Source organism: Leopardus geoffroyi, chromosome E1, assembly GCF_018350155.1.
Source record: "Leopardus geoffroyi isolate Oge1 chromosome E1, O.geoffroyi_Oge1_pat1.0, whole genome shotgun sequence".
Lineage (NCBI taxonomy): Eukaryota > Metazoa > Chordata > Mammalia > Carnivora > Felidae > Leopardus > Leopardus geoffroyi.
This window is the reverse complement of record NC_059330.1, coordinates 55,995,305-56,020,001: the sequence shown is the minus strand read 5'-3', so window position 1 is coordinate 56,020,001 and position 24,697 is coordinate 55,995,305. Positions and strand designations below refer to the sequence as shown.

Here is a 24,697-nt window from a genome sequence, read left to right as displayed (position 1 = left end):
GTCACGGCGTCCACGCCGGCGCCGCCTCCGCCTGGGCCTCAGTCGGCGGAGCGCAGACGGGCGGGTGGAAAGGAAAAGGGGCGGGCCGGGGCGGGCCGAGGCGAGCGGGGGCGGGGTCTCGCGCCGTCCTGGGGCGGCTTTTAGGGCCGGGCCCGCGCTGGACGTGGACACCCGTCGTCGCTGTCGCCGCCGCCACCTTGGCTTCTGCTGCCACCGCCGCTGCCGGTCGCCACCATGAACCAGGATCTTCGCAGGGAGCGGGAAGCCGCCACCTTCAACCCGGAGCTGCTCACGCACGTCTTGGACGGCAGCCCCGAGAACACCCGGCGCCGCCGAGAGATCGGTGAGGGCGGCAGACGAGGCCTCCCTCCTTGTCCGAGCGCGGCTCGAGATTCCCTCGATGAGGAGTCGTGGGGGGGCGCTGTGGAGAGTAGGCCGCAGCGCCTGAGCCGCGCGGGGCTCAGCTGTAGGGGAGCCGGGACCCCCACTCCCTGGGGCCCCCCGGGGGCTGAGTGACGGATGTCGTCCATCCCGAGAGGGGACCTGTGCCCGCACCCTGAAAGCTGCTGGGATTCAAGGTGTCACGGAGCCCTGAATTTCTGTCTTCCTCTTGATGCCCTTTAACTCCCTTGCAGAGAACCTGATTCTGAATGACCCAGACTTCCAGCATGAGGACTTGAATTTCCTCAGTCGCAGCCAGCGTTACGAGGTGGCTGTTAAGAAGAGCGCCAGCATGGTGAAGAAGATGAGGGAGTTTGGCATCGCAGATCCGGAAGAAATCGTGTGGTTTAAAAAGTAGGTATGCCTTCCCATAGATGAAGTGCCCAAGCCCAAACTTCACATTTAAACCCGCAGCCTGTGGCTTCCTTTTCCATCGGACTTGGTGTTTGAAGACTCAAATTGCATATTTTCACTCCACTTTAAAGTTATGTGTGTGAAAAACAGTGTCTGCTTTTGTACTGGAAGCCCTTTAAAAGGATGACATTTGTAGAAGGCGGATAATGAATGGAGATGCTGCAGGGTTTTGGGGTTTTTTTCCCCTTCTTAAGAATCAGTACCCATTTGTTTGGTTCAGACATCTCAACTTGGAGGGATTTGAGTTGCTTGCAAAATGACTTTGCTCTTTGTAAGAAGGAGGCTTGTTAAATTTAGAGGCAGGATTTGGAATGATTAAAAAAAAATTTTTTTTATGGTTATTTATTTTTGAGAGAGAGAGAGAGCAAGCAGGGAGGGGCAGGGAGAGAGGGAGGCACAGAGTCAGAAGCAGGTTCCGGACTCTGAGCTGTCAGCACACAGCCGGACAAAAGGGCTCCAACCCACGAACCTCGAGATCATGACCTGAGCAGAAGTCAGACAGCTGAGCCACCCAGGCGCCCCCACCCTGGGACAAATTTTAGTTGCAAGACCAAACAGTATCTTGGAGCAATAGCAGATTGTCTTTCCATATGAGAGTGTAGATCTTGAGTTTAAAATAATGGAAAATGTGGGTTGGATGAAGATTTCAGAATTGAATATAAAGCATTCTAAGAACCCAGCATTCTTGAATCTGGTTGCAGGGTGATTTAAATGGCTCTTGGGCATAGGAGACCTCAAAACGCCTTGGTCCTTATGCTGAAAAGAGTATGTACTTTTTCCAGACCATCTGTTTTTTGTTGTGTTTTGTTTTTTAATTAGAAACAAGCACTTTTTTTTTTTTTTTTGCCTTTATCTAAATAAACACTATAATTACATGACCTTAGCACAAGGTCCTTTCTTTGGCTGGTAGCCTCTCTTATGCTTCTTGTTTATTCCTGGGCACTTCGTTTTTTAGGTTTCCACATTTTAGAAGGATTCCAGTATTTTCTATCAGTAAAGATTAAGTGACGGGAATGGTGTATATTCAAGAGCTAAGAAGAATAGAACATGTTACAAGTTCTGCGTTTATGTAGTAATATAAATGCTCCCTTATTCTACTGCCTCTAATATGTTCGGTGTCTAATTATTTTCAGTCTGACCTGGTTATTATTGTGGAGGATGGAATCATTTACTCTGGCCCTTAGGACTGCCTGAGAACTCCTTGCCATTTTAGTCATAAAGTTAGGATTTGTTTATTTTTGGTAGTCCAAATCAGAGTACTTACTCTCTTCCAAATGTTCTTTTTTCACTTTTGAAGTTTGTAACTCATCATGGCTGTGGGAGTATTGAGGTTGAGTAACTCCTAGGTGGTTATGTGTCTGAATTACCTGAATTGGGTTTTATGTAAAATTTAAGAATTTAGTAAGATTTTATTCTTTTTTGAAACAACCCAAAAGAAGAGGTTTGTTTCATTTTGCTTTTAAATGGTTGATGCTATGTGTTTCAGAGTTGGTTAGGAGATTTCATAATCAGTGGTGTAACCAGAGTGGAGTGAAGTCACAATGAAGTAGAACAAATTCCTTTATGTGGGTTAAAGAGCAGAGGACACAAGCCAGTTTCGTCTATTGTTTTTCGTGATATAGACCTTGCTGTTTAGGGAATGTAGAGTACAAAATTTAACACACCTTTTGATATCCTTCCAGTGGTTCTAGGATAGGACAGGGAGATCAACTTCTGCGAGAAAAGGGGATTGAAAATTAGTTTTGGCAGTTACTGAATGCCATTGAGTTTCAACCTGCCATCCATTGTAACTAACACGCATGTTTCACGTAGCGCTAAGAAGAAAGAAATGCAGCCAGTTAACTATGACATCCTGTTAGTTGTGAGATACACCTGACTTATTACATGCTAGAACTGATGAAGTACAGTAATATTTCTCTTTCTGGAGATTTTGAGCATTTACTGGTTTCTTTACAATTATTTCTCCTATCTCAAAATAAAATTCACATATGGGAATATTTTAAAGTTGATGGAATATTAGTAAAATACTGAGATTTCTCAACCCGAGCAATAAAAGAAATGTGCTCTCCAGTCTTCGGGGTAAAAACCTTGCTGTTTGGAGAATGTAAAAGTTGTTTTCCTAACCTACTCTCCTGTAATTTTGTCTATTAACTGTCCTGTTTACTATGAAAACTAAAATGGTCTTAAGAATGTTTAAAATTCTGATGAAGATCAGCCGTGGTATCTGTTACTCTCTTTAGGTTTTACAGCTGATTCCTTGAAAGGCATTTTCAGGAGGAATTAAACAATTGAAAAACAAGCACTGGGATTTTGTTCACGAGTTGGTTTTCGAGTATCTTCGAAAGAATCTCACTATGTTTATTAACATAAACATTGGGCAGTGTGTTTTGTGTCATGTATTTTTCTCTCTGAGTTTCCCAGAATTATATATTGTGTCAGTATCGTCATTTTATAAACCCACAGCTCCTCACTTCCCTCCAGGGAGTAGGAGTGTCTTATCTTGCCACCATTTTCAGCACCTAAATTACTGCTTCTATTTCTCAGAAACTCTCCTAAGTCTGTTTCCTCTTTTAGGAAAATATGATTGTTAAGGAATGCGGTGGTGCTCTTACCTTTGAGAGAACAATTTCTACATTTATCCACCTCCTCAGGCTTTTGACCCTCACTTCGGTGAGGCGGGGTGTTGCTTCTCTCCAGTCCAGCAGCAGGAAACTCCTGTTAATCCAAGTTACTGGGAAGCTAACTCGATTCACTTCTTCTATTCATACCCCTCCTTTTTCCTCTTGTTCTCCACTTAGTTTAAATTGACATTTGACACTGGTGTAAAAAGTCTAGAATCTCTGGGTTAAAAGGGCATTGTTGATGTTTCTCGGATCCAGGCCCTCCTTGGATGTTTCAGCTTGTCCACAGCACCCTTAAAGGTGATCTTCCAACCTAAAGGCGGTGGGGTTGGGATTCAATCCCCAAAAGTGAACTGACAGCCTTCTCCCTCTTTCTTTTAATTCATGCTGTCCTCATTGGACAGACCAAGATAAACCGGTGACACTGCTTCCTATTCATTCCTTGCAGAGTTGTGAAAAGCAGTTAGGTGACACTTGTTTTGTCCTTTAACATAGATAGATAGATAGATAGATAGGTAGGTAGATAGATAGGTAGGTAGGTAGGTAGAGTAAAATAGACCCCGGTAAAATCTTTAATGGCATAACCAAGCTGACTGGCATATGTAAATTGTATTTTGACTATTGCACAGTTTGTTTTATTATTTGTTTTATTTGAGAGAGCGTGCAGGTGCACAAGCAGGGGAGGGACAGAGAGGGAGAGAGGATCTCAAGCAGGCATCATCGGGGAGCCAACGAGGGCCTCAATCTCATGACTGTGAGATCGTGACCTGAGCCGAAATCAAGAGTCAGATCCCCAACCGACTAAGCCACTCGGGTGCACCCACAGATTCTGTTTTATGAGAAAATAGTTGAAGACTGAATTTTAGTATGATTGGAATTCCCTTAATCTGGAGTGGTTATCAAAGATCATCAGCAGTAAACGTTTAACATTCTCACGTTACCTACTTACCCATCTGTAAACTCAGAAGACTTTTAGAGATCTGTGGTTTGGCCCTGGGGTATAGTATATATTTACTATCCTAGATGTTTGCTTTATTTATCTAGGGAAAGATTAAACTATTTAGTTGCTTTTGTTAACAGTCCTACAAATAAATGTCCTATGGGGTTCCTTCTGATTTTCAGAACAAGTAAAATCTGAAAATAAACACACACTCCAAAGAATCCAACCAATCAAACCAACAAATGACACCAACAAAACAAAACAAAAAAACACCGGGGTTTCTAAGCTATAAAACACGGGTAGAATTTGCTTCCTGGATGAAGTGTAGAATTCAAGAGGATTTCTGGCCCTGAAATGACTTGAGGGGGAGGCAGTAGATACCACTGGATTCGGCCTTTTTGCTGGGGAAATGGTAAACTTCTGATTTAATTTCTTGAGAGAAGGCTTCAAATTGTCCTAACCTCAGTCCCTGAGGGCCATGGCTGTCTGACAAGAATGGGTGGCAGAATGCAGTTTCTAGAGTAAGGCTGAGATCCCTTTTCTTTTCTCTCCTGTAGAATACATTTGGTCAATTTTGTGGAACCTGTGAGCCTCAATTTCTCCATGTTTATTCCCACCTTGCTGAATCAGGGCACCACTGCTCAGCAAGAGAAATGGCTGCTCTCCTGCAAACGATTGGAGATAATTGGCACCTACGCCCAGACGGAAATGGGCCACGGTTAGTCCACATTTGAGGGTCCGTGGGTAACCCACCTCAGGACTTAAATTGACAGATGACCCCTGGTGTTCGTCTTTTCCTGCTGCTGCCCTTTTGGGATTTGGTCTTTCAGATGTCAAACCTGAAATAAAATCCAGCTTCTTGTTTTCTCATAGGTCATTTCCCCATAAACGTGCCCAGGACTCTCAGCCTCCACTGTTCCTTCTGAAAGCCTTTTTACCCCTGCTTCACGTGTACCCCATTTTAATGACTGTTGAGCAGTTTGGAAAGATAGGATTGAAACATGGCAAAATTGTGTTGGTGTCTATTATACAGATGACTTTGTTGGAAATTCTTGTGAGTGTTAATGGCTCAGCAACATCTGGAAGTTGCCTCTCTGCTTTAATGAAGCTGAAGATGCTGATTTTCTGGGCGGGGCAGAGGGTTGGAGCATTTAAGTGTCTTAATCTTTCTTCCATTGCCTGCTAGCTGGGCTGTAAGGCAGTTTGGGGAAAGGTTCAGGATTCTCTGCATTTGACTACAGTAGTCTTTCTTTCTTTCTTTTCTTTTTTTTTTTAATGTTTATTTACTTTTGAGAGAGACAGAATGCAAGCAGGGGAGGGTCAGAGAGAGAGGGAGACTCAGAATCCAAGGCAGGCTCCAGGCTCCGAGCTGTCAGCACAGAGCCGGATGTGGGGCTCGAACTCACGAACCGTGAGATCGTGACCTGAGCCGAAGTCTGACGCTCAACCGAATGAGCCACCCAGGCACCCCGACTACAGTAGTCTTTTTATTATATCTTTTCCTTTTACGTGTTTTTGGACTTTGTATTGTCAGTCATTGGTTAAATTGTTCATAAATGCCCTACTTTCAAAAAAGTTTTGTGCTTGGTCTCAAGGTGAAAGAGGTTTGTTTTCATAGACAAGGCCATTGGCAGGTTTGGGGGTTTTGAATTTGAGCTGCCCAGTCTCATTCCTTAATTACCATAATGCTTCCATTATGTAAATAAGGAAAAGAGGAAGGGACGGAGATACCCTGAAAACTTCATTTTTGTGTTTGATTTGGTGCTTTTTGATTTGTGAAATGGCTTAAGATGTTCTTTATCATGATTCCCGTGAGAGCTGCAGGTTCTGTCCTGATGACACCCAGGACTTGAGCTCCGGGGATGGCCAACACTAAAGCAACCTGCCTAAGGGCAGGAATATAACACTCTTACAGTCATCCTGGTGGGGGGAGGTGGTGGAGAGAGAGGGAGAGTTTTGTAATCTTGAAATAGTTTTGTGGTACAGAGCCCTTTTTTGTTTTGTTTTTGTATGCATCATTGTGGAATTTGACTTACAGTGGTGCTATTTATAGGAGGCATAAAGATGTAAATTATTCTGAGGCTAAATGGGCCTGATATGTATATTGGTCTAACCTTTCTGCCTCTGTAAACTACATTGTAAATGTATACTTGCCCTAAATTTTGAAAGAGGAAGAAACGGGAACTTGAAGTTTACCGGCTTGAGGAGCCCAGAAATCGGACTGAGATCCTATGTTGTTCTGGGTGAGTTTGCATTTGTCAGTTTTCTTTCCTTTGATGCCTTTATTTTTCGGATATTTTCTTGTATTTGAACCAGCTTTGTCTTAATCTCTGTATTTTAGAGAACAGGGTTGTGAGATTGGGTCTTGCTGCTTGCTGGAATCTTGTTCATTCATATTGGTGTTTGTCGTGCTGTGTCTGCTACTGTCCTTTTCCGGGAGCACCAGGCTGTCAGTTCATTTGCGTCCGGTGACTGGGTAAGAATAAGAAGTCCTTCAACATCAAAGAGACTGGAAATAGAGCAAATTGTGCAGAGGGAGGAAATCCTGAGCCTCTGGAACGTTGGTTGGTTAACGACAATTGTCTAAAGTATTGTCACAGAGTTGGCGGTCACGTTGAGTTTGGGATTCTTTCAGCTCTAGGTGGCTGCGGAGAAGTGAGGAGATGGTGTTGCTCAGGCTCATCCCAGGATCCTCAAGAATCTTAAAATTCAGTCCCTTGCACGAAGTCTCGATCACCTGTTTTCTGTCTTCTCTCCTCTAAACACTCACCTGTCTGTGTAGGTGCCCAAAACCGGACGCACATTTGGTCTCTGGGTCTGTACCCTTAAGCAAAGGCAGAGGTGTGGGCTGAGGGGCGCACCCTCTCCGTGGGGTTCTGGTGTTGAAGGGACCGTCTGTGGAACGTGGTCCAGTGATAATCATCCTGGCCATACATTTCTCCGGGTCACAAAGCAGGTGGTATGTTTGGTCTTGACAGATGCTTGTTCATTTCAAGTTGTGGCCACTTTACAGCAATTCTTGCTTTGTGTTCTGTTGTTGTTATTCAGGAAAATAGAGCTTATATAATACATAGTTACCATCCTGGAATATTGATGGGCTATATCTGCACCTTCCCATCTCTAATACTCAAATATGAACTAAAGCACCTTTCTTCCTTTGAAACTTGAGAAATAGATCGTCTCAACTTGATTGTGTAAGCCACTGGTTTTTCTCCACTTGTATTTTCACTGCTCTGTCTCCTGTTCTCTTTCTTCTGAGTCTCTTCCCTGTTGAACTTCTCGTGAGACACGCTCCCGCGGTTTTTGGGCTGTTCTAATTCCCCGCTATTGTTTTTGATAACGATATAAACTTCTTTATTAAAAACTGTGTCCTTTGGAGTTATGCCTTCAGAATATCTTTCTCAGATGTGAATTACTGTATTGAAAGGAACATTGTATAGCCTCCATTTCATAGTTTAACACAGAACCTTTTTATAGTGTATTTAGGGACTTGCTAGCATACTGTGTCTCCATACACCCCCCCGTCAGTCAGCGTGGTTACTTTAAATGCTTTTGCTACTTTCATATCTAAGAGTTGAAGTTTTAATTTTCCAGTGCCAGTGAGCCTGGATGTTATTACATGTTTTGGCTTACTGTATACATTTCCTATGTATGAAGTGCATTTTTCTCTGAGTATTGATTCAGTAGAATCTGTGTGTTGATCTTACATGGTTATATAGTATCCTTCCAGTGTTTTTTTTCTATTGCCGTCTGTTTTGTTAAACGTTTTGGCTTTCTGTATTTAATGCATCCTTCTCTGAGTGGGTATAAAATTTTTTCCTCATAGCTTGGATAATTATTCTCTATTTTCTAACAGTTTTTTTGTTTGTTTGTTTGTTTGATTGATGCTTAATGCTTTGACTTGTATATGGTATAGAGTGATGAATGAATCCCATACTAATTTTATGTTTTATTAACTAGTGGTTTTTTTTCCCATTGTTAATTCTTTCCGGTTCTTCTTAGAGTTTTATGAGTTTCTGTTTATTTCTGGAACCTTAAAATATATTACATTGATTTGTCCATTTTTCTCATAAATGTCATACACTGGTTCATTATTGCTTTGTAAGATATTTAAAAATCTAGTAAGATAAGCCTGCTATTGTTACATTTTAAGACCTACATATTTGGTGTTATTATATACTGCTGGGAGAATTATGATCTTAATTTGTCAAAATCTAAATTATATTCTACAGGAATTTCAAATCTGTGTTACGTTAAATCCTTATATTTCCTTGGGAAGTATTATCTTTATTATAATAAAGGACTGACATCTTGACCAGGATTTAGCAATTTCTTTTCTGTTATTTATCTTTTATCCATCCCATTAGTGCTGATATTTTTTTCTTTTTTTTTTTTTTTAATTTTTTTTTTCTTTTAATGTTTATTTTTGAGACAGAGAGAGACAAAGCACGAACAGGGGAGGGTCAGAGAGAGGGAGACACAGAATCTGAAACAGGCTCCAGGCTCTGAGCTGTCAGCACAGAGCCCGATGCGGGGCTCGAACTCACGGACAGCGAGATCATGACCTGAGCCGAAGTTAGCCGCTTAACCGACTGAGCCACCCAGGCGCCCCTGATATTTTTTTCTTAATTAAATCTTTAATATCCTGAGCTAAGTTACTTAAACATTTTTAAACATTTGTTGCTTTTATAAATTGTTTTTCTCTTTCCTGATATATCTCCTTTAATGGTCCTAATGGATAATAATGCAGTCGGGTTTTTTTCTTATAGCCTACAGCTTTTCTAAGTTCACTTATTATTGATGGTATTTTATTGTTGATTACCTGGCATTATAATCATGCTGTCCATGGAGATGCTATTTTGAGTTCTTTCTTTCTTATATATTATCAGTCTAATAATTTGTCCTCAGCATTGGCTACCAGCCTTTCCAGCCCAGTATCATGTAGCAGATACTGGGCAGGCCTTTTGGTGTTAATGGTTTTTTTTCTGTTTTTTGTTTTTTGTTTTTTTTTTAAGTTTATTTATTTTTGAGAGAGACCGAGACAGAATGCGAGTGGGTTAGGGGCAGAGAGAGAGGGAGACACAGAATTCAAAGCAGGCTCCAGGCTCCAAGCTGTCAGCACAGAGCCTGATGCGGAGCTCGAACCCACAAGCTGTGAGATCATGACCTGAGCCGAAGTCGGACGCTCAACCGACTGAGCCACCCAGGCGCCCCAGGTGTTAATGGTTTTAAAAGAATTGACTGCACTGCTTCACCATAGCAAAATGTTCGTCCTTTGTAATTTCAAAATAAATTATTTAAAAATAATACATAATCTTTATCATGCATAACCAGCTTTATGCAACAAATACTTGATTTAAGTAAAAATAAATAAATAAAAACAAAAACTATCCAGTCACTGTCTCCTTGCAACGTGTCTAAATTTCATCCACTTGTAAATAGTCCTTATCTTAGTCACAAGAGACATTTTTCTCCTAAAAACATTCTTTGGTCTCAAAACGGTTTCTTTTTCTTTTTTTTTTTTTTTTTTTTTTAATGTTTATTTATTTTGGAGAGACAGAGAGTGAGAGAGGGAGGGGCAGAGAGGGGGCCACCGAATCTGAAGTAGGCTCCAGGCTCTGAGCTGTCAGCACAGAGCCCTGTGCGAGGCCTGAGCTCAGGAGCTGTGAGATCATGACCTGAGGCTTAACCCACTGAGCCACCCAGGTGCCCCTCAAAACGGTTTCTGATTACAATAGATTACCCCTGCCCTACTAAGTGTATTTTTGTAACCTTGGTATTTGTTGCTCCATTATACGGCACCCTGATGCAGACCCCTCCCAGGAGTCTGATGGGTGCTTCAGAGTGGCCCTGCCTTTACCAGCAGTTGCCCTGGGTGCTAGTAATGCATAGTAGTCTTTCAGCCCTAAAAGTGGCTGGTCCCAAGCCTCAGTTTTCAGCCCTGGTTCAAAGAGTTTTCTTCTGTTGCGTCCTAGGTGTACATTTATTTTTCTTCCTAGGTACCATCCTTTTCGAAACTGGAGACAGTGGCATTCCTGTTTGTGAGTGAAAGCACTCTCTCTCATCACATGAATGTGTTTATCTGAGGATTTCCACTATTTTTAACTTTTTATTTTAAAATGATGATAAATTCGTAGGAAGTTGCAGAAATAGCAGAGAGAGATCCCATGGACCTTTCACCCATTTTCCACCAGTGCTGACATCTTACGGGATTTCCATTTGCTGCTTCCTAGGATGGCTGCTCTGATCTGGGCAAGGTTTTCTGGTGTCCTCATCATTGTGCTCAGTCCTCATTGCACTTGGATAAGAACTGCCCCAATCAGAAGATGTGATTAGGTGGTGGGATTCTTGTCCTCACTCTGCCATTATCTTCTTGATCTGAAGGCACTTGACTCACCTCAGTCTAATTTCTTTGTAAAATGAGCACATCGGTTGCACGTTCTTTGATTTTTATGTGATCGGATAGCTGAAAGCCCAGCCACCCGATTGGAAGACAGTTGATCGGCTCTTGCCTGGGCAGTGTGCCCCGGTTATTTCCCTCCTTACTTTCGGAACAAACTGAGAAATTTTAAGACTGAAATGTTGTGTCAGTTCATTTCTAATAGAATAATAAGAGCAGTATATAGTTGATGAACTTAGAGCTGGAAGTTAAATAGAATGCCAGCAACGTGGAAAAAGAACAAAGGCATATCAATCTACTTCCTATTGGAAATAAATTCACACAAGTCTAAGGCACCTGCAGATTTTAAATGGAAAAGAATGACTTTAGAAAGTGGATTCCGGGGGCACTTGGCTGGCTGAGTTGGTAGAGCATGTGACTCTTGATCTCAGTGCCATGAGTTCAAGCCTCATGCTGGGTGTGGAGCCTACTTAAAAAAAACCAATAAATGAAATAGATTTTTTTTAAGTGGATTCAAAATTACTAAACCTAAGATGTTTATTATCATTAGTGATAATTCACGTTTAACCGCCCTGTAATGCATGAATCTGTTATTTGTAATTATTATTATTATGGTCTTTCCTAGAAATTGCATGTCTTTTTTTATTTCTGCACTTAATTACCAGATGCAGAGCACTGCCCATTTTTGTATTAAATTATTTCAGTAGGGCCTGGCTGGATATTTGTGATGAATCTGAATGAAATTACCAGATTCATGTGAGGGGTGTGGATCTGTGCTGGATGTTTTACGGGCCAGCACAAAGCACTCCAGCCTGGAAGCATTCTGGAAAATGCATCTAGGAGAAACTTCATCTGGGGGAGCATATTGTCGGCCTGAGAGACCGAAGTTCTCCGGTCTCACCTTCTCATCAGGGTAAATCATTGTACAACTTGAATTCTCCATTCCATACAACCTCTTCACATTGTTTATTTCCTTTGATTTAATTGCAAGGCTGGAATCCTCTGCCCGACTCGCATATTTCTGCGCTGCACAGGCTTTGGAATCGGAAGCCAGTCCTCCACCCAGATTAACTATCCAAGCGTTGAGTAGCTTAAGAAAAAAACTTCTCGCCAAATTAAGGAAGACGGAATTTGCCAAGAGTTTATGAAAGTAATACAAAAAGGGGCAGTGCTCCTACCCATGATAAAGTCCACCCAGCTAACCCATACTTAAAAGAATTTTTTTTTCTCCTTCCCTTTACTCTGTTCACATTGCTGATTCTCTCACACCTGATGACTCTTCTCTCAAATGCCCATCCTTGGTATTTCTTCGAAGTTTTGTGCACCGAGGGCGGCCTGAGCCTCTGGATCTTCACTTGGGCATGTTCTTGCCTACTTTACTTCACCAGGCAACCGCGGAACAACAGGAGCGCTTCTTCATGCCCGCCTGGAACTTGGAGATCATTGGCACTTACGCCCAGACAGAGATGGGCCATGGTATGGTGCATTCAGTCTACCTTCTGGGTTGGGTGGGACTCTGCAAGCTTAGCAAACAGGGAGAGCCCACCACAGGTTAGCAATGGCATCGCCACCTACCGTGATCTTTCTGCGGAGTCCAGGCTTTTCGCGTATACAAGTCTTGGCGTAGACGTTGCCTTGGTCAGTGGAAATTAAAGGTTATGTCAGCACAGAGATAGGCTGATTATTCTTTTTCATGGTTCCCCTTCAGTAGGTCAAGGATTTGTTTCCTGAGTGGGTTTTCAAGTTCACTGGAGTTACGTAGGATTTGTGTGCATGTGGAATCGGAACCCATCTTTTTTTCTTTATTACTCTCATTACCTTTGCTACTGATAGCTTAATGAACTTGCACAAATTCCAGAAGAAACACAGCTTAATAGTACATGTGCTCTTTGACTTGCTTCCGGGAAATGAGTGGCTTTATATAACCATAATGTGAGCATTTTATACTTTGACTTTTTTTGTGCCTTGATTCAGTAAAGTTCTGAAGTTGGCTTGGCCAAAGGTTATTTCAAAAATAAGATAAGCCGCACTTCTAGGCCATTGGTCTGGGAGATGGTGGCTGTCCCTGTTATCTGGTCTGAATTGGTATCTGTGTTTGCTATTCATTTCCTTCTGTCTTCTCTTCTCCTACTTAGAGGTTTCAGAACAACTGGTCTGATGTATGTTTGCCACACTTGCTCCTTCTGTGTGTACAACTTCATCTTGATTTTACAGCCAATTTGGCTCTTGGTGCCAAGACTGAAAGTGGAGTACTGTTTGGTTCGGCTGTGCATTTGCAAACAATTTGTCACTATCTGTTCTGTTACTGTATTACTTCTTTTTCTATAAAAACTTCTTTGGCTAAAAAAAAACCAAAAACCTTCTGTGGTGAAATGAGTCTTAGTATCTGGTTCCTGGATTCACACTTCGGAAGGTTGTGGATCACTCATCAAGTGGCCGTTTCTGTAACTCCACTTGGAAGTTTCTAAATGTTTCAAAGTGTAAGTGTTTAATGAGGTCTGTCATTATCAAACCAGTCTGGTAAAAAGGTCCTCAGCATTTGCTTCAGGGTAGTGTTATTAGAGGGAGTGTCACTTAGAACATTTTTCCATAACTGTTTTCAAAGAATTTTGGCACATTTATATTAGGATCTAACGCACGAACCCTTGTCCATCTCCAATAAACGTCTGAAACCGGGAACTCTTCCTTGTCACGCTAATGAACCAGCCAGATGGAAGTTAAAGGCCTGGTATTGGAAAACTCACACCTTATTCTTTGATCTTTAGAAATCCAAAAGTCACAGCTCTGGCTCTTTTTCCCCATAGTGATTATAGTTTTTTTTTAAGTCTCATTTTCTATTCTAGCCATCCCTCTGAAATAAGTCCTTAATTTACAAGAACTTTGGCTGGAGTCTCTTTCTGTCACCTGTTATCTTAGTCTTCGTAAATAGAGAAGTCCAGAATGTTGAACTGGTGTGGTAAACACAAAACGTGAGTTGACGTTGGCATACTAAAGCTTAGAGGTGTTAAAGAGACGTTTAGCTTCCCTGTTATGTTCATATCCTGTGATCTTCTGAAAATATGATTCTAAAATGCCTTTACATTTTCTTCTGGTTGATTTAAATCATGTTACAAATCCACTGTCATAGAGGTGAATCAATTCAAGTGTAGAAACAGAACATGCTTGACATATTTTCAACCTAATAGGAGTTGTCTGGTTTAAGTATAGGAAATGATGGGGATGCCTGGCTGGCTCCGTCAGTGGAGCACGTGACTCTTGATCACGGGGTTATGAATTCAAGCCCCATGTTGAGATGTAGAGTTTGTTTGTTTGTTTGTTTGTTTTAATTTTTATGTTAAGTACGCTCCACACCCAGTGTGGGGCTTGAACTCATGACCCTGAGATCAGGAGTCACAGGCTTCACCAGCTGAGCCAGCCAGGCACCCCCGTAGAGTTTTCTGTAAAAAAAAAAAAAAAAAAAAAAAAAAAAGGAAATTAACGTATCTTGGTTATCAGCTATTTGTAGCTCATATACAAATGTTTTGTTGCCTTTAGATTTTGTTGTTCTCTGAGCTGTTTCTAGAGCTGAAAGGAGGAGGCAGGAGATTTAACCCTGTGTTGTTGGTTTTTTTTTTTTTTTTTTTTTTTTGCCCATATTTTACCCGAAGTGAATGTAACTTATTTCCTTAGGAACTCATCTCCGAGGGTTGGAAACCACAGCCACTTACGACCCTGAAACTCAGGAGTTCATTCTCAACAGCCCTACCGTGACCTCCATCAAGTGGTGGCCGGGTGGACGTATGTGACGTTTTTAGCGTTTCTTGGATGTTTCAAAGAGTCATTACAAGATTGTGTGTAGAATGTAGAGCTTGTCCAAGAATATCATTTTGAAGTCTGGAGAGAACTCTTCAGCCTTAAGCTCTTCTGAGCTGTTTCACAGTCTCTTACAGTGCATGTTCTAGATATGTCTATATTTACAACATAGAGAGTTCAGCCTCTTACTCTCTTTTCTTAATTTTTCTTCCCAACATTCCTTTTTTTTTTTTTTTAATTTTTTTTTTTTAACGTTTATTTATTATCAAGAGACAGAGGGACAGAGCATGAGCAGGGAAGGGGGAGAGAGAGGGAGACACGGAATCCAAAGCAGGCTCCAGGCTCTGAGCTGTCAGCACAGAGCCCAACGTGGGGCTTGAACTCACAGACAGTGAGATCATGACCTGAGCCAAAGTCAGTTGCCCAACCAACTGAGCCGCCCAGGCGCCCCTCTTCCCAACATTCCTATCGTTAGCTCAGTTTCCTTGGTCATCATTTAAAGTAACTTAGTATTCCCTGGTTGGTTATAATTAATTTAAATGTAAAGAGCCCCATGTGGCTAGTGGCCACTGTTCTGGAAAGCAGTTCCGTAAGAGAGAAAAAGGAAATGAATAGTGGTCTTATGGTTATCTTAAAAAAAAATTTTTTTTATGTAAACAAATGAGAAAAAAGTAGAAAAGAAAGCAGTCTTTTTAAAACGGAGGATTACTATCAAACCAAGAGGCTGTACACCTTAAACTTATAAATATGATAGGTTAATAATATCTCAATAAAACTTGTATAAAAGCTTTTACATATATGTAAAACAAAGGATTGCTTTACCAAAATTCAATACATCTTCATAACTATCCGCTTAAGTGGATTTCTTTCTGAAAACTGGGTATGGTGCCGTCATAAGACGCCCAGAGAGTTCCCGGCTTATGGTGTTTAACATATGGCTTTTCCGCCTCATTTCTATCCTTTGAAAGTGTAAGAATGCTTGCACTCACTTCTCTGTCTCATTCTCTTTGATGTTACAGTTGGAAAGACCTCAAATCATGCGATAGTTCTTGCCCAGCTCATCACAAAGGGCAAGTGCTATGGATTACATGCCTTCATCGTACCGATTCGTGAAATTGGGACCCATAAGCCTTTGCCAGGTTAGAACTGTTCATCTGATGTTGAGGTAAAGAGCTAAACCGATCACTTTCTTCTGCAGAAAGTAGAACACACAGCTGAAGAGGCCAGTGCCAGCCAGGAATCGCAGAGCGTAAACATCTGGTGACTTTCCTTTCTTCTGTGGTAGGTATTACTGTTGGCGATATCGGCCCCAAATTTGGCTATGATGAGATGGATAATGGCTACCTGAAGATGGACAATTATCGTATTCCCAGAGAAAACATGCTGATGAAGTATGCCCAGGTATATTTAGAGGAGCAGAGGTGTCAAACATTGGGGTTTCAGCAGCTGTTGATAACCACGGGGTTAGAAGGGTCTGTTCTTTTAGAAGGTAATAATAGAGTTTTATTCCCAGTGCTTCTTTTATTAATGACCATGAAATCAAAAGCAGTTGGTGGGTATGAAGAGCATATTCTAGTTTGCTAAACCAGCAGGTCTCAGACTTCAGCGTGTGTCGGAATCACCTGGAGGGCTGTTTAAAGTAGATCAGGATGGGGACTGAGATTTTGTATTTCAAGCAAGTTCCCAGGAGATGCTGCCAGTCTGGGGACCAAACTTGGAGAATCACAAGCCCCACCTGCCAGTTGGGTTTAACAGAAGGAAGCATCAGTCCCGTGTTCTTTGTCCAGGTGAAGCCTGATGGCACGTACGTGAAGCCCGTGAGTAACAAGCTGACCTACGGGACCATGGTGTTTGTCAGGTCCTTCCTCGTAGGAGAAGCTGCTCGGTCTCTATCCAAGGCTTGCACCATTGCCATCAGATACAGCGCTGTGAGGCACCAGTCTGAACTCCAGCCAGGGTAAGGGTGGCATCAGTGCCGAAGACCTACCTTTGACCCCATTCACATACCAAAATTTTCAAATGCGATATAGAGAATACTCACTGGCTACGCAAAATTAGCTAAGATGGCAGCGTGCCGGATCTTAAGTGGAAAGATGAGAGTGGTCACGTTATTTTTAGCCTTCTAAGAAAAACAGTAATATTACCTGAGCTCTACAATTGAAATGTTCAGAACACTAAAGGCAATTTGAAAATCCTTAATTGCTACTAACAACTATGAATTGGGTTTGGTGAAAGTGGCGTGAAACTTGATTCCCTCTTGTGTTCCCGGCCATAGTTCTTACTGCTGCCTTTCACTTGAACGTGACTCCCCGATAACCTTTTTTTTTTTTAATTAAAAAAAAATTTTTTTTAACATTTATTCATGTTTGAGAGACAGAGAGACAGAGTGCGAGCAGGGGAGGGCAGAGAGAGAGGGAGACACAGAATCCGAAGCAGCCTCCAGGCTCTGAGCCATCAGCACAGAGCCCGACACAGGGCTCGAAGTCACAAACCGTGAGATCATGACCTGAGCTGAAGTTGGACGTCCACTCGACCGACTGAGCCACCCAGGCACCGCCCCCCCACCCCCACCCCCGATAACCTTTTTTATTTAACTCTTACAGAAGGAATAAAGAAATCAGTAAGAGCTGACCTGCTTAGACACCAGATACTTAATTCTGTTCATTGAGACTTCTCCAGAATTGTGGTTAAAATAGTTTATTCAGCTACCTAAGTGTTAGATGTTTTTATCATTGCCTTCCTTCTGCGAAGTTGATTCTGATTTTGTATGTTGCTGTGAGATACAGTTTCCTTAGTCATACTGCAAAGACTTAGATATGAACTTCACAGCTAGAAAATTCTGTGACCTAGGCAGTTCAACAAGGCGGTTGAGAACATGGTCTTCTGTAGCCAAACAGCTAGACTTAAATTGAGGATCTGCCACGTATTAGCTGTGTGACCTCAGGCAGGTTTTTCACCTCTTGTTTTCTCCTCTGTATAATGGAGAAAATAACAGCCACTGCAATATATCAAAGTGTTTAGACTAGAATCTGGCACCTGTTAAGTTCCATGTGAGTGTTTACTTCTTTTTCTTCTGTATCCTTTAGTGAACCAGAACCACAGATTTTGGATTTTCAGACCCAGCAGTATAAACTCTTCCCACTCCTGGCTACTGCCTATGCCTTCCAGTTTGTCGGCGCGTACATGAAGGAGACCTACCATCGGATTAATGAGGACATTGGCCAAGGGGACCTGAGTGAACTGCCCGAGGTATGTGTTTACTCATTCGCTTGTGGGCACCCTCCCGTTTGAGATTTGCCTGTTGGATAATGTCCAGAGAGAACTAATTGTTGGGATTTCTGGTAGTAAAGAATCCATATATTCTCAAAAGAATTTTTTTTTTTTAATTGAAAGTGGATCACGTATGGAGATACGTGGGCTTTGTTTTTAAGTTTCAGAAGTACTGTACTATGTCGGTCATTGGTTGATCAAAGGAACGTAATTGGTGACTTTTTGCCAAGCGGAACAGTTTGGCAGTGGGAACTGGGAGTGTGGGAACACTAATTCAGGCCACTGATAATGATCGTGCTTCTGTTCGCACGCATGCCGTGTGATGTTGCAAGTGACTGGCACCTAGGTGAGGAAGAGTGCTCCTCGCTGCATCCCGGACCAGACTGCTGGCGTCACCCACGTTCTGACGGCCTGTGCTTTCCCCCTCCAGCTTCATGCCCTCACCGCCGGGTTGAAGGCTTTCACCTCCTGGACAACTAATGCTGCCATCGAAGCTTGTCGGATGGCTTGTGGCGGGCATGGCTATTCTCACTGCAGCGGCCTTCCAAACATTTATGTCAATTTTACCCCCACCTGCACCTTTGAGGGAGAGAACACTGTCATGATGCTGCAGACGGCTAGGTGAGAACCTGATTTGCGATTTCGCCGTTGTCGAGAATGTTTGCGTCGTCTTCATCAGTTCCTGTTCCCGTGTTTGCTCTTCACGTTCTATTTGTTCCTGTAGTCTGTGGTTTTGCCTTCCATCCTGACCCACTGTTTTTATCTCATGGTCAGACGAGTGAGTAGGAAACACCTGTCATCCAGCTTAGAGTCATTGCAAGAATTCGCCTCTGTGTCATGAGAGTGTAGGTACTGAAGGCATGTGTACCGGTGATTTGTAGGTTCCTGATGAAAAGTTATGACCAGGTGCACTCAGGAAAGTTGATGTGTGGTATGGTGTCCTACTTGAATGACCTGCCCAGTCAGCGCATCCAGCCACAGCAGGTCGCGGTCTGGCCGACTGTGGTGGACATCGACAGCCCCGACAGCCTAACGGAAGCCTATAAACTCCGCGCAGCCAGGTGAGCCCACCCTTACGAGCTGGGATTGGCAGCTGGTGGGGGGAGCTCTGGGGGCTGGGGCCCGATGGAAGAGCAGGAAGCCTGAGTTCTGCTCATCATTTCCTGCAAGCTCCAGTTTTCTTTCATTTCTTAACAGATTAGTAGAAATTGCTGCAAAAAACCTTCAAAATGAAGTGATTCACAGAGAAAGCAAGGAGGTAGCATGGAATCTAACTTCCATTGACCTTGTTCGAGCAAGCGAGGTCGGTGGTCATGCTCCCTTCCCCCCTCCCTCCCTCCCTCTCTCCTTCCTGTCTCCCTCTCCATTCTTCACCCCACCCAATGCCACCCCGTTTTCTTAGTGCAGAAACCCTCATTGCTGTGCATTGAATCTTTTCCAAAGGTTCTCTCCTTCTGGTGTGTTTTTATCTAGGCACATTGCCACTATGTGGTAGTTAAGCTCTTTTCAGAAAAACTCCTCAAAATCCAAGATAAGTCCATCCACACTGTCTTGAAGAATTTATGTCTCTTGTACTGCCTGTATGGAGTCAGTCAAAAGGCAGGGGACTTTCTGCAGGTCAGTGTTTGCTGAATTTAAGTCCTTTTCTTTGCTAGAAAAATAGTCGTGGTCTACTTTACAGTTGCGTATGTGCACGTATATGTGAATATCTGTCGGCATACGTGAATGTATGTCTAAACGTTTGCCTGTTCCGTTCCTCTTAGGGAGGCATCATGACGGAGTCTCAAATTACCCAAGTAAATCAGCGCATTAAGGAGCTGCTGACTGTGATTCGCCCAGATGCTGTTGCTTTGGTTGATGCGTTTGACTTTCAGGATGTGACACTCGGCTCTGTGCTCGGCCGTTATGATGGGAACGTGTATGAAAACTTATTTGAGTGGGCCAAGAAGTCCCCACTGAACAAAGCAGAGGTACCAAAAACAATGTTTTATCACCTTTTGAAACTCCTTATTTAAATATTAAGGCAGGAGAGGCGCCTGGGTGGCTCAGTCCGTTAAGCTTACGGCTCTTGATTTCAGCTCAGGTCATGAGTTTGAGCCCCACATCGGGCTCTCTGCTGTCAGAATGGAGCCTGCCTGGGATTCTTTCCCTCTCTCTCTGCCCCTCCCCAGCTCACGCACTCTCTCTTTCTCAAAATAAATAAGCATTAAAAATAAATGAAAAAAATATATATTAAGGCAGGAAAGACCTCAGAGTGACTCACCTGTGCGAAAGCTTTGGAAGCTCCTGTGGCCACTTAGTCACTTTGTTTGAGTAACAGATCCAGAAAGGAACTGGGTCGTTCCCACAGTATGCAGGTTTTTCATTTCCGTGACTTTTTAATAACTAACTGAAAATTTTCAACCATATGCAAAAAAACAGAATACATGTACACCCCTGTGGACCCTTGGTCACACTTCAGTGACACACTCACGGCCAATGTGTTTCACCTGAACCCCCCCGCCCCCCACCCTCTCCCCTTGGGATTATTTTGAAACAAATCCAAGATACCAGATAACTGTATCCATAGATATTTCAGTAGGTATCTCTAAAAGATACGTTTTTTGAAAACGTAACCACAGAACCATTCTCCCACCTAAACAAATTAAGAATAATTTCATGAACTACCCAATCGATGTCCAAATCCCCTAATTGACTCCGTTTTTTCTTCCCCTTTAGTTTTTCAAATCAGGGTCCAAATAAGGTCCAGATAATTTCTCAGTTAAAAGTATGCTGTTTTACATCACCAGCTGCTTGTCAGTGATTTTTTTCTCTCTTCCTTCCCTGCAGGTCCATGAATCTTACCACAAGTATTTGAAGCCCCTGCAGTCCAAGCTCTGAAGGGTCATGATGAGAAGTTTCATTTGCTCCAGAAAGCAGCTGTACTCCGCTCCCCTTATACTCATCACACAAATCTGCTTGGAATCTCTATCAAATTCAGAGAGCTATAGAGCAAATGATAAATTGAGCCCTTTCCTCTTTTTATAAATGAAGAAAAAAAATGAACAAATTTCAGAGATTAAATGAAAAAAACAGATGTGTTTTAAGTGCAATTAACACTGCAAGAGACGTATCGAGCATCAGAAGAAGCTTTAAGAAATGCAGCATGCCTTCCATTTGTAGTGCTGCTGGTTCCAGTAGGCCATGACTTTTGATAACTAGTAGAATTTAACTACTGAGTAGTTAATTATTTTCACCTCTTAATTGCTAATCACTGGATATATAAGTGTTTTTAAGCAAAAGGTATTTTTTAAGCGGGGTAGATAGAACCCTTCCCAGCTTTTCTGTTAAATGTTCCTGTCATGGGCCCTGGCTAAGAAGCAGGACTGAAGAAAAGGGATTCGGGGAAAGAAACTAATCAAGACATTTAGTGTGAGTGAGTTTGTGCCCGACACATTGACGCGACGTGCCCATTTGCCCCGCTTTGCCGACCTGGTATTTCCACCTAACTATTCACAGTAGCACCTTTCCAGCATGAGGACTTCTTTGACTTCAGCACAGGCCTAGAATAGGATCACTGTCCCGCATAATTAGGAGTTAATCTTCCTTCCATTCGAGGGATCCCTAAATCGTCTGTGCAGTAGCATTGCAATTCACTTTGTCCCAAACTTCTTAGGAAAGGGCAAGAAGCAAAATCATCTCTGCATCTGACTTCTAGCAACTGATGGCACCTCTGGCCGTGTGGTGTTTCCTCTCCCACCCCTCTCTCTGTCCCGAAAGAGATGCTAAGAAAGGAAAAGAAGGGGTCACAGTTCCTTCATAGTAGAATGAGTATGGGGAGAGCTCTGTCAGTTATGGTCACTCTGACTGTAGTGTCCATACTAACTGGATATTCTGGAACAATCTAGATTTTTCAATAGTCTATTACAGTGCTTGGAGGTTACAGTGTTTGGCATTATAAAATAGAAGCATCACTCAGGCCACCTCTTCCACCCAGGGCGAGCACAGAAAACCCCTTTGACAAACCATGGCTTCTGATTTTGGATGTAAATCGTCGAATCAAAATAATCATCGAAACTATGGCTAATGGATAAATGCCAGTTTCACAGAATCTCTCTCTGACTGTACATTGGCTTTATTTTCAGTCTGTTCCTAGGAGATTGATCTGAATTGCAACATTGTCCTTTGAGCCAAAATCTAATTTACACAATCACTCTGCATTTAAAAGTTAAACATGGACCTCCTAATGAAGTTTTTTCTTAAAATCAATGTAAAGCAACACATTAGTTGATTTTTTGTTGTGTTTTGTTTTGTTGTGTTTGTTTTTTCTTTTACCTGTTAACTGTATCTGTAACTTCTGCCTCATGAATCCAGTTGTTCTGTAATCAGTCTTGAGAATGTAGGATAATTCAGGGAAATGTCTCCCTACCTTGGGACCCAACATAAAAACTATCCCAGTGGAACCAGTTATATGAGATTTTCAGGTCCCACAGAAACGCTGTTGACACAAGCCTTAATCCTTCCATCAGGAAAGCTGCTTGGGAATTGTAAGACTGAAGTAAGCAGTCTATTAATTTCATTGGAATAGATCTTGACAGTAGTTCAGATTCTGGGAAATAAAATAGATTTAAATTGCTTAATATCAGCCTGTTACGTGTAAAATTGCCTCAGTCTTAGTGGTTAATTGAAATACCTTGTTCACAGATGGTCATCTGTAGTTGGGACCTGATCCAGCTGCATTGATCTGGGATCTACCTTAGCAGGTCTGAGCAAGCTGTAGGCACAACAGCCGACTTCAGTCCTGCACGTTGAGTTCACTTAAACGCGAAATCTGATATTTGATACTGTTTTTACTAACGCTGGGATTTTTGTCTTGAACTTTATTCACTGTAATCTAAATATAGTAAAACCTCTCTAATTTGTACTGTCATGAGGGAAAGAGAATGCCACGTAATTAAACATACGCTGAAATTAGGAAATTTTAAGGTCCGGTTTTCTGAGGTTATTAGTTAGGTTCAGTAGCAGAACAAAACGGGAAGGAGTGAGGTCTGCCTGGGCAGATCGCTCTAAGTCCTGTCACTGGTGTGGCTCTGCAGCTGCTGTGCAGGGTCCCACTGGTGCACGAGTTCGTGCTTACGGGCCGCTCTCAAAGCAGCATATCCAGTTGCTCTCCCTAAGAAGCCAGGCTTTGCTACAGATAGGTTTCATTCTGTTTGGTTCTTCGGGGAGCCGTTTTCACAAAAAGTACAGATACATCCTCTTCTCCAAACTGATGGATAAATGCTGAGAGGCTGGAAGATTTTTCTGTTAGATACTGATAGAAGCCTTTTTGAAAAAGTACTATGAACAGAACTCAAAATTGGAGAATTGAGGTTTAATAGGATTTTGCGATTTGTAACGGATGAAGGTTGATTCTTCCTGAAGTGTTTGGAGCTCTACTAGATACGTATATACCAAGGAGTATTTCAGCCTTTGGACATTAGTGATCTCAGAGCACAGTTGGTTCCAAAGCCTTCAGGGCCTTTCATGTTCTGGTCTTCAGAACAAAGCAGTGCTAAGTATCAGCTTTTCTTCAGAACATTGGCTTAATTGCAACATTAGCTATGTTCACATGCTCTCGGGGAACTCCCTGCCTGTAATTTCAGATCGCATATACCTGGAGGCATTTTATAGTTCCTAAAGTTAACATGCTAAATCTTGTTTTTTGGATTTTCTTCAGTGCGGGGCTTTGGCTGGAGAAATAGAACTGCTCAAATTCATCGGGAACGGAAATTCTTTAGATGACTGCAGCTCACAGTCCCCGTGAGCTGGAAAGAAGAGATTAGATGCAGTCTGCACACATGCTAATCTTTATAAATGTGGTAGGTGTGCCCGGGTCCCTGGTTGCCTCCAAGCAGTGCCAGGAAATAGGTTCTTCTACGTGAGACCAACAAAAAGTCTTTTGTTGATTCTTACCCAGGATAAAGGTTTTGATCATTTTCATGAAATAATACAGAGGTCACTTCAACTAACTATTACTCCATTCTTGGAGGATTTGACCAAGTCACACTGTACATTGCTAAAATGACTTAATATTTTAAAATACCACTGGACTTTTGCTTTTAGCTGTACACTAAAATTTTCACTACCTGTTCCTGTGCTCCGTGATTGTAAACATAGAAACATGAGGAACCTTTAGAGTAATCAGGTGTTAGCTGTTGCAAACCTTCAAATTCCTGGATCTCCAGGGGTTTTTGTTTCATTCTTAACTTTGCTTTACAATTAATTGGGCCATTGATTATCTTAGGAAGATCATGAAAAACCGGGGAGTGATTTGAAGAATTCTGAACCAAAATAAGCTGTTGTGCCACAATACTGTCAACTGTTTCATAGACTAGGTAGCAAATACATGACTTTCCACATAATGTTCAGACTATTTGTTTGTAAACAATTTAATTTCCAATCGCTGTGGATTCAAGGAAATTACTTGTGTTCTTCAGAGTGTATAATTACCTGCTACCTATTTCCCTTTTACTGTTAGGGTTTGCGTTTGGTTCCTACCTGACAAGATGCAGTTAGTTAGCATGTATTGTTACCCATCCCTGGCGGAGCCAGTCAGTAGAGGTGGTAGCACCAAGGAGGTGCACGGCTCAAGAACTTGGGAACCACGATCAGACAACCGTGCCCTGCCAGCCCTGTTTGGCTTGGGCTGCGGGTAAGCCAAACCATAAACCGCTTTTTCCTTTGTAAAGTTTGACAAGACCCTTAATAAAACCTGTAATTAACACAAAATGCGTTACGTGCCCTTTTTGGGTGGCCGTGTTTGGGTTCTATTCTGGCTCCGCACCCTTGATTTTCACA

At 42.3% G+C, this 24,697-nt stretch overlaps 1 protein-coding gene across 3 annotated transcripts; it reads left to right on the top strand.

The window, feature by feature from the left end:
- Positions 1–74: 74 nt before the first annotated feature.
- ACOX1 (acyl-CoA oxidase 1) lies at positions 75–24,628 on the top strand. 3 transcript variants are annotated; one of them, XM_045489658.1, is made up of 14 exons: positions 75–343; positions 636–795; positions 12,132–12,292; positions 14,486–14,593; positions 15,628–15,747; positions 15,894–16,009; positions 16,396–16,565; positions 17,695–17,857; positions 18,309–18,499; positions 18,760–18,939; positions 19,076–19,181; positions 19,352–19,495; positions 19,642–19,848; positions 20,708–24,628. In XM_045489658.1, the coding sequence occupies exons 1-14, from the start codon at positions 235–237 to the stop codon at positions 20,756–20,758; spliced, it is 1,986 nt and encodes a 661-aa protein (XP_045345614.1). In that variant the 5' UTR covers positions 75–234; the 3' UTR covers positions 20,759–24,628. The 3 variants fall into 3 exon arrangements, with proteins under 3 accessions (XP_045345614.1, XP_045345615.1, XP_045345617.1); XM_045489659.1 differs by lacking the exon at positions 12,132–12,292 and adding an exon at positions 4,974–5,134; XM_045489661.1 differs by lacking the exon at positions 75–343 and adding an exon at positions 4,974–5,134 and having other exon boundaries at positions 682–795.
- The last annotated feature ends 69 nt before the right edge of the window (positions 24,629–24,697 follow it).

Excerpts from the sequence above, each read along its gene's own strand:
- ACOX1 (XM_045489658.1), top strand. The coding sequence starts at position 235 with ATGAACCAGGATCTTCGCAGGGAGCGGGAAGCCGCCACCTTCAACCCG. Across the intron at positions 16,566-17,694 it reads CAGTCTGAACTCCAGCCAGG|TGAACCAGAACCACAGATTT; the intron begins GTAAGGGTGGCA and ends TGTATCCTTTAG. Across the intron at positions 19,182-19,351 it reads ACCTTGTTCGAGCAAGCGAG|GCACATTGCCACTATGTGGT; the intron begins GTCGGTGGTCAT and ends GTTTTTATCTAG.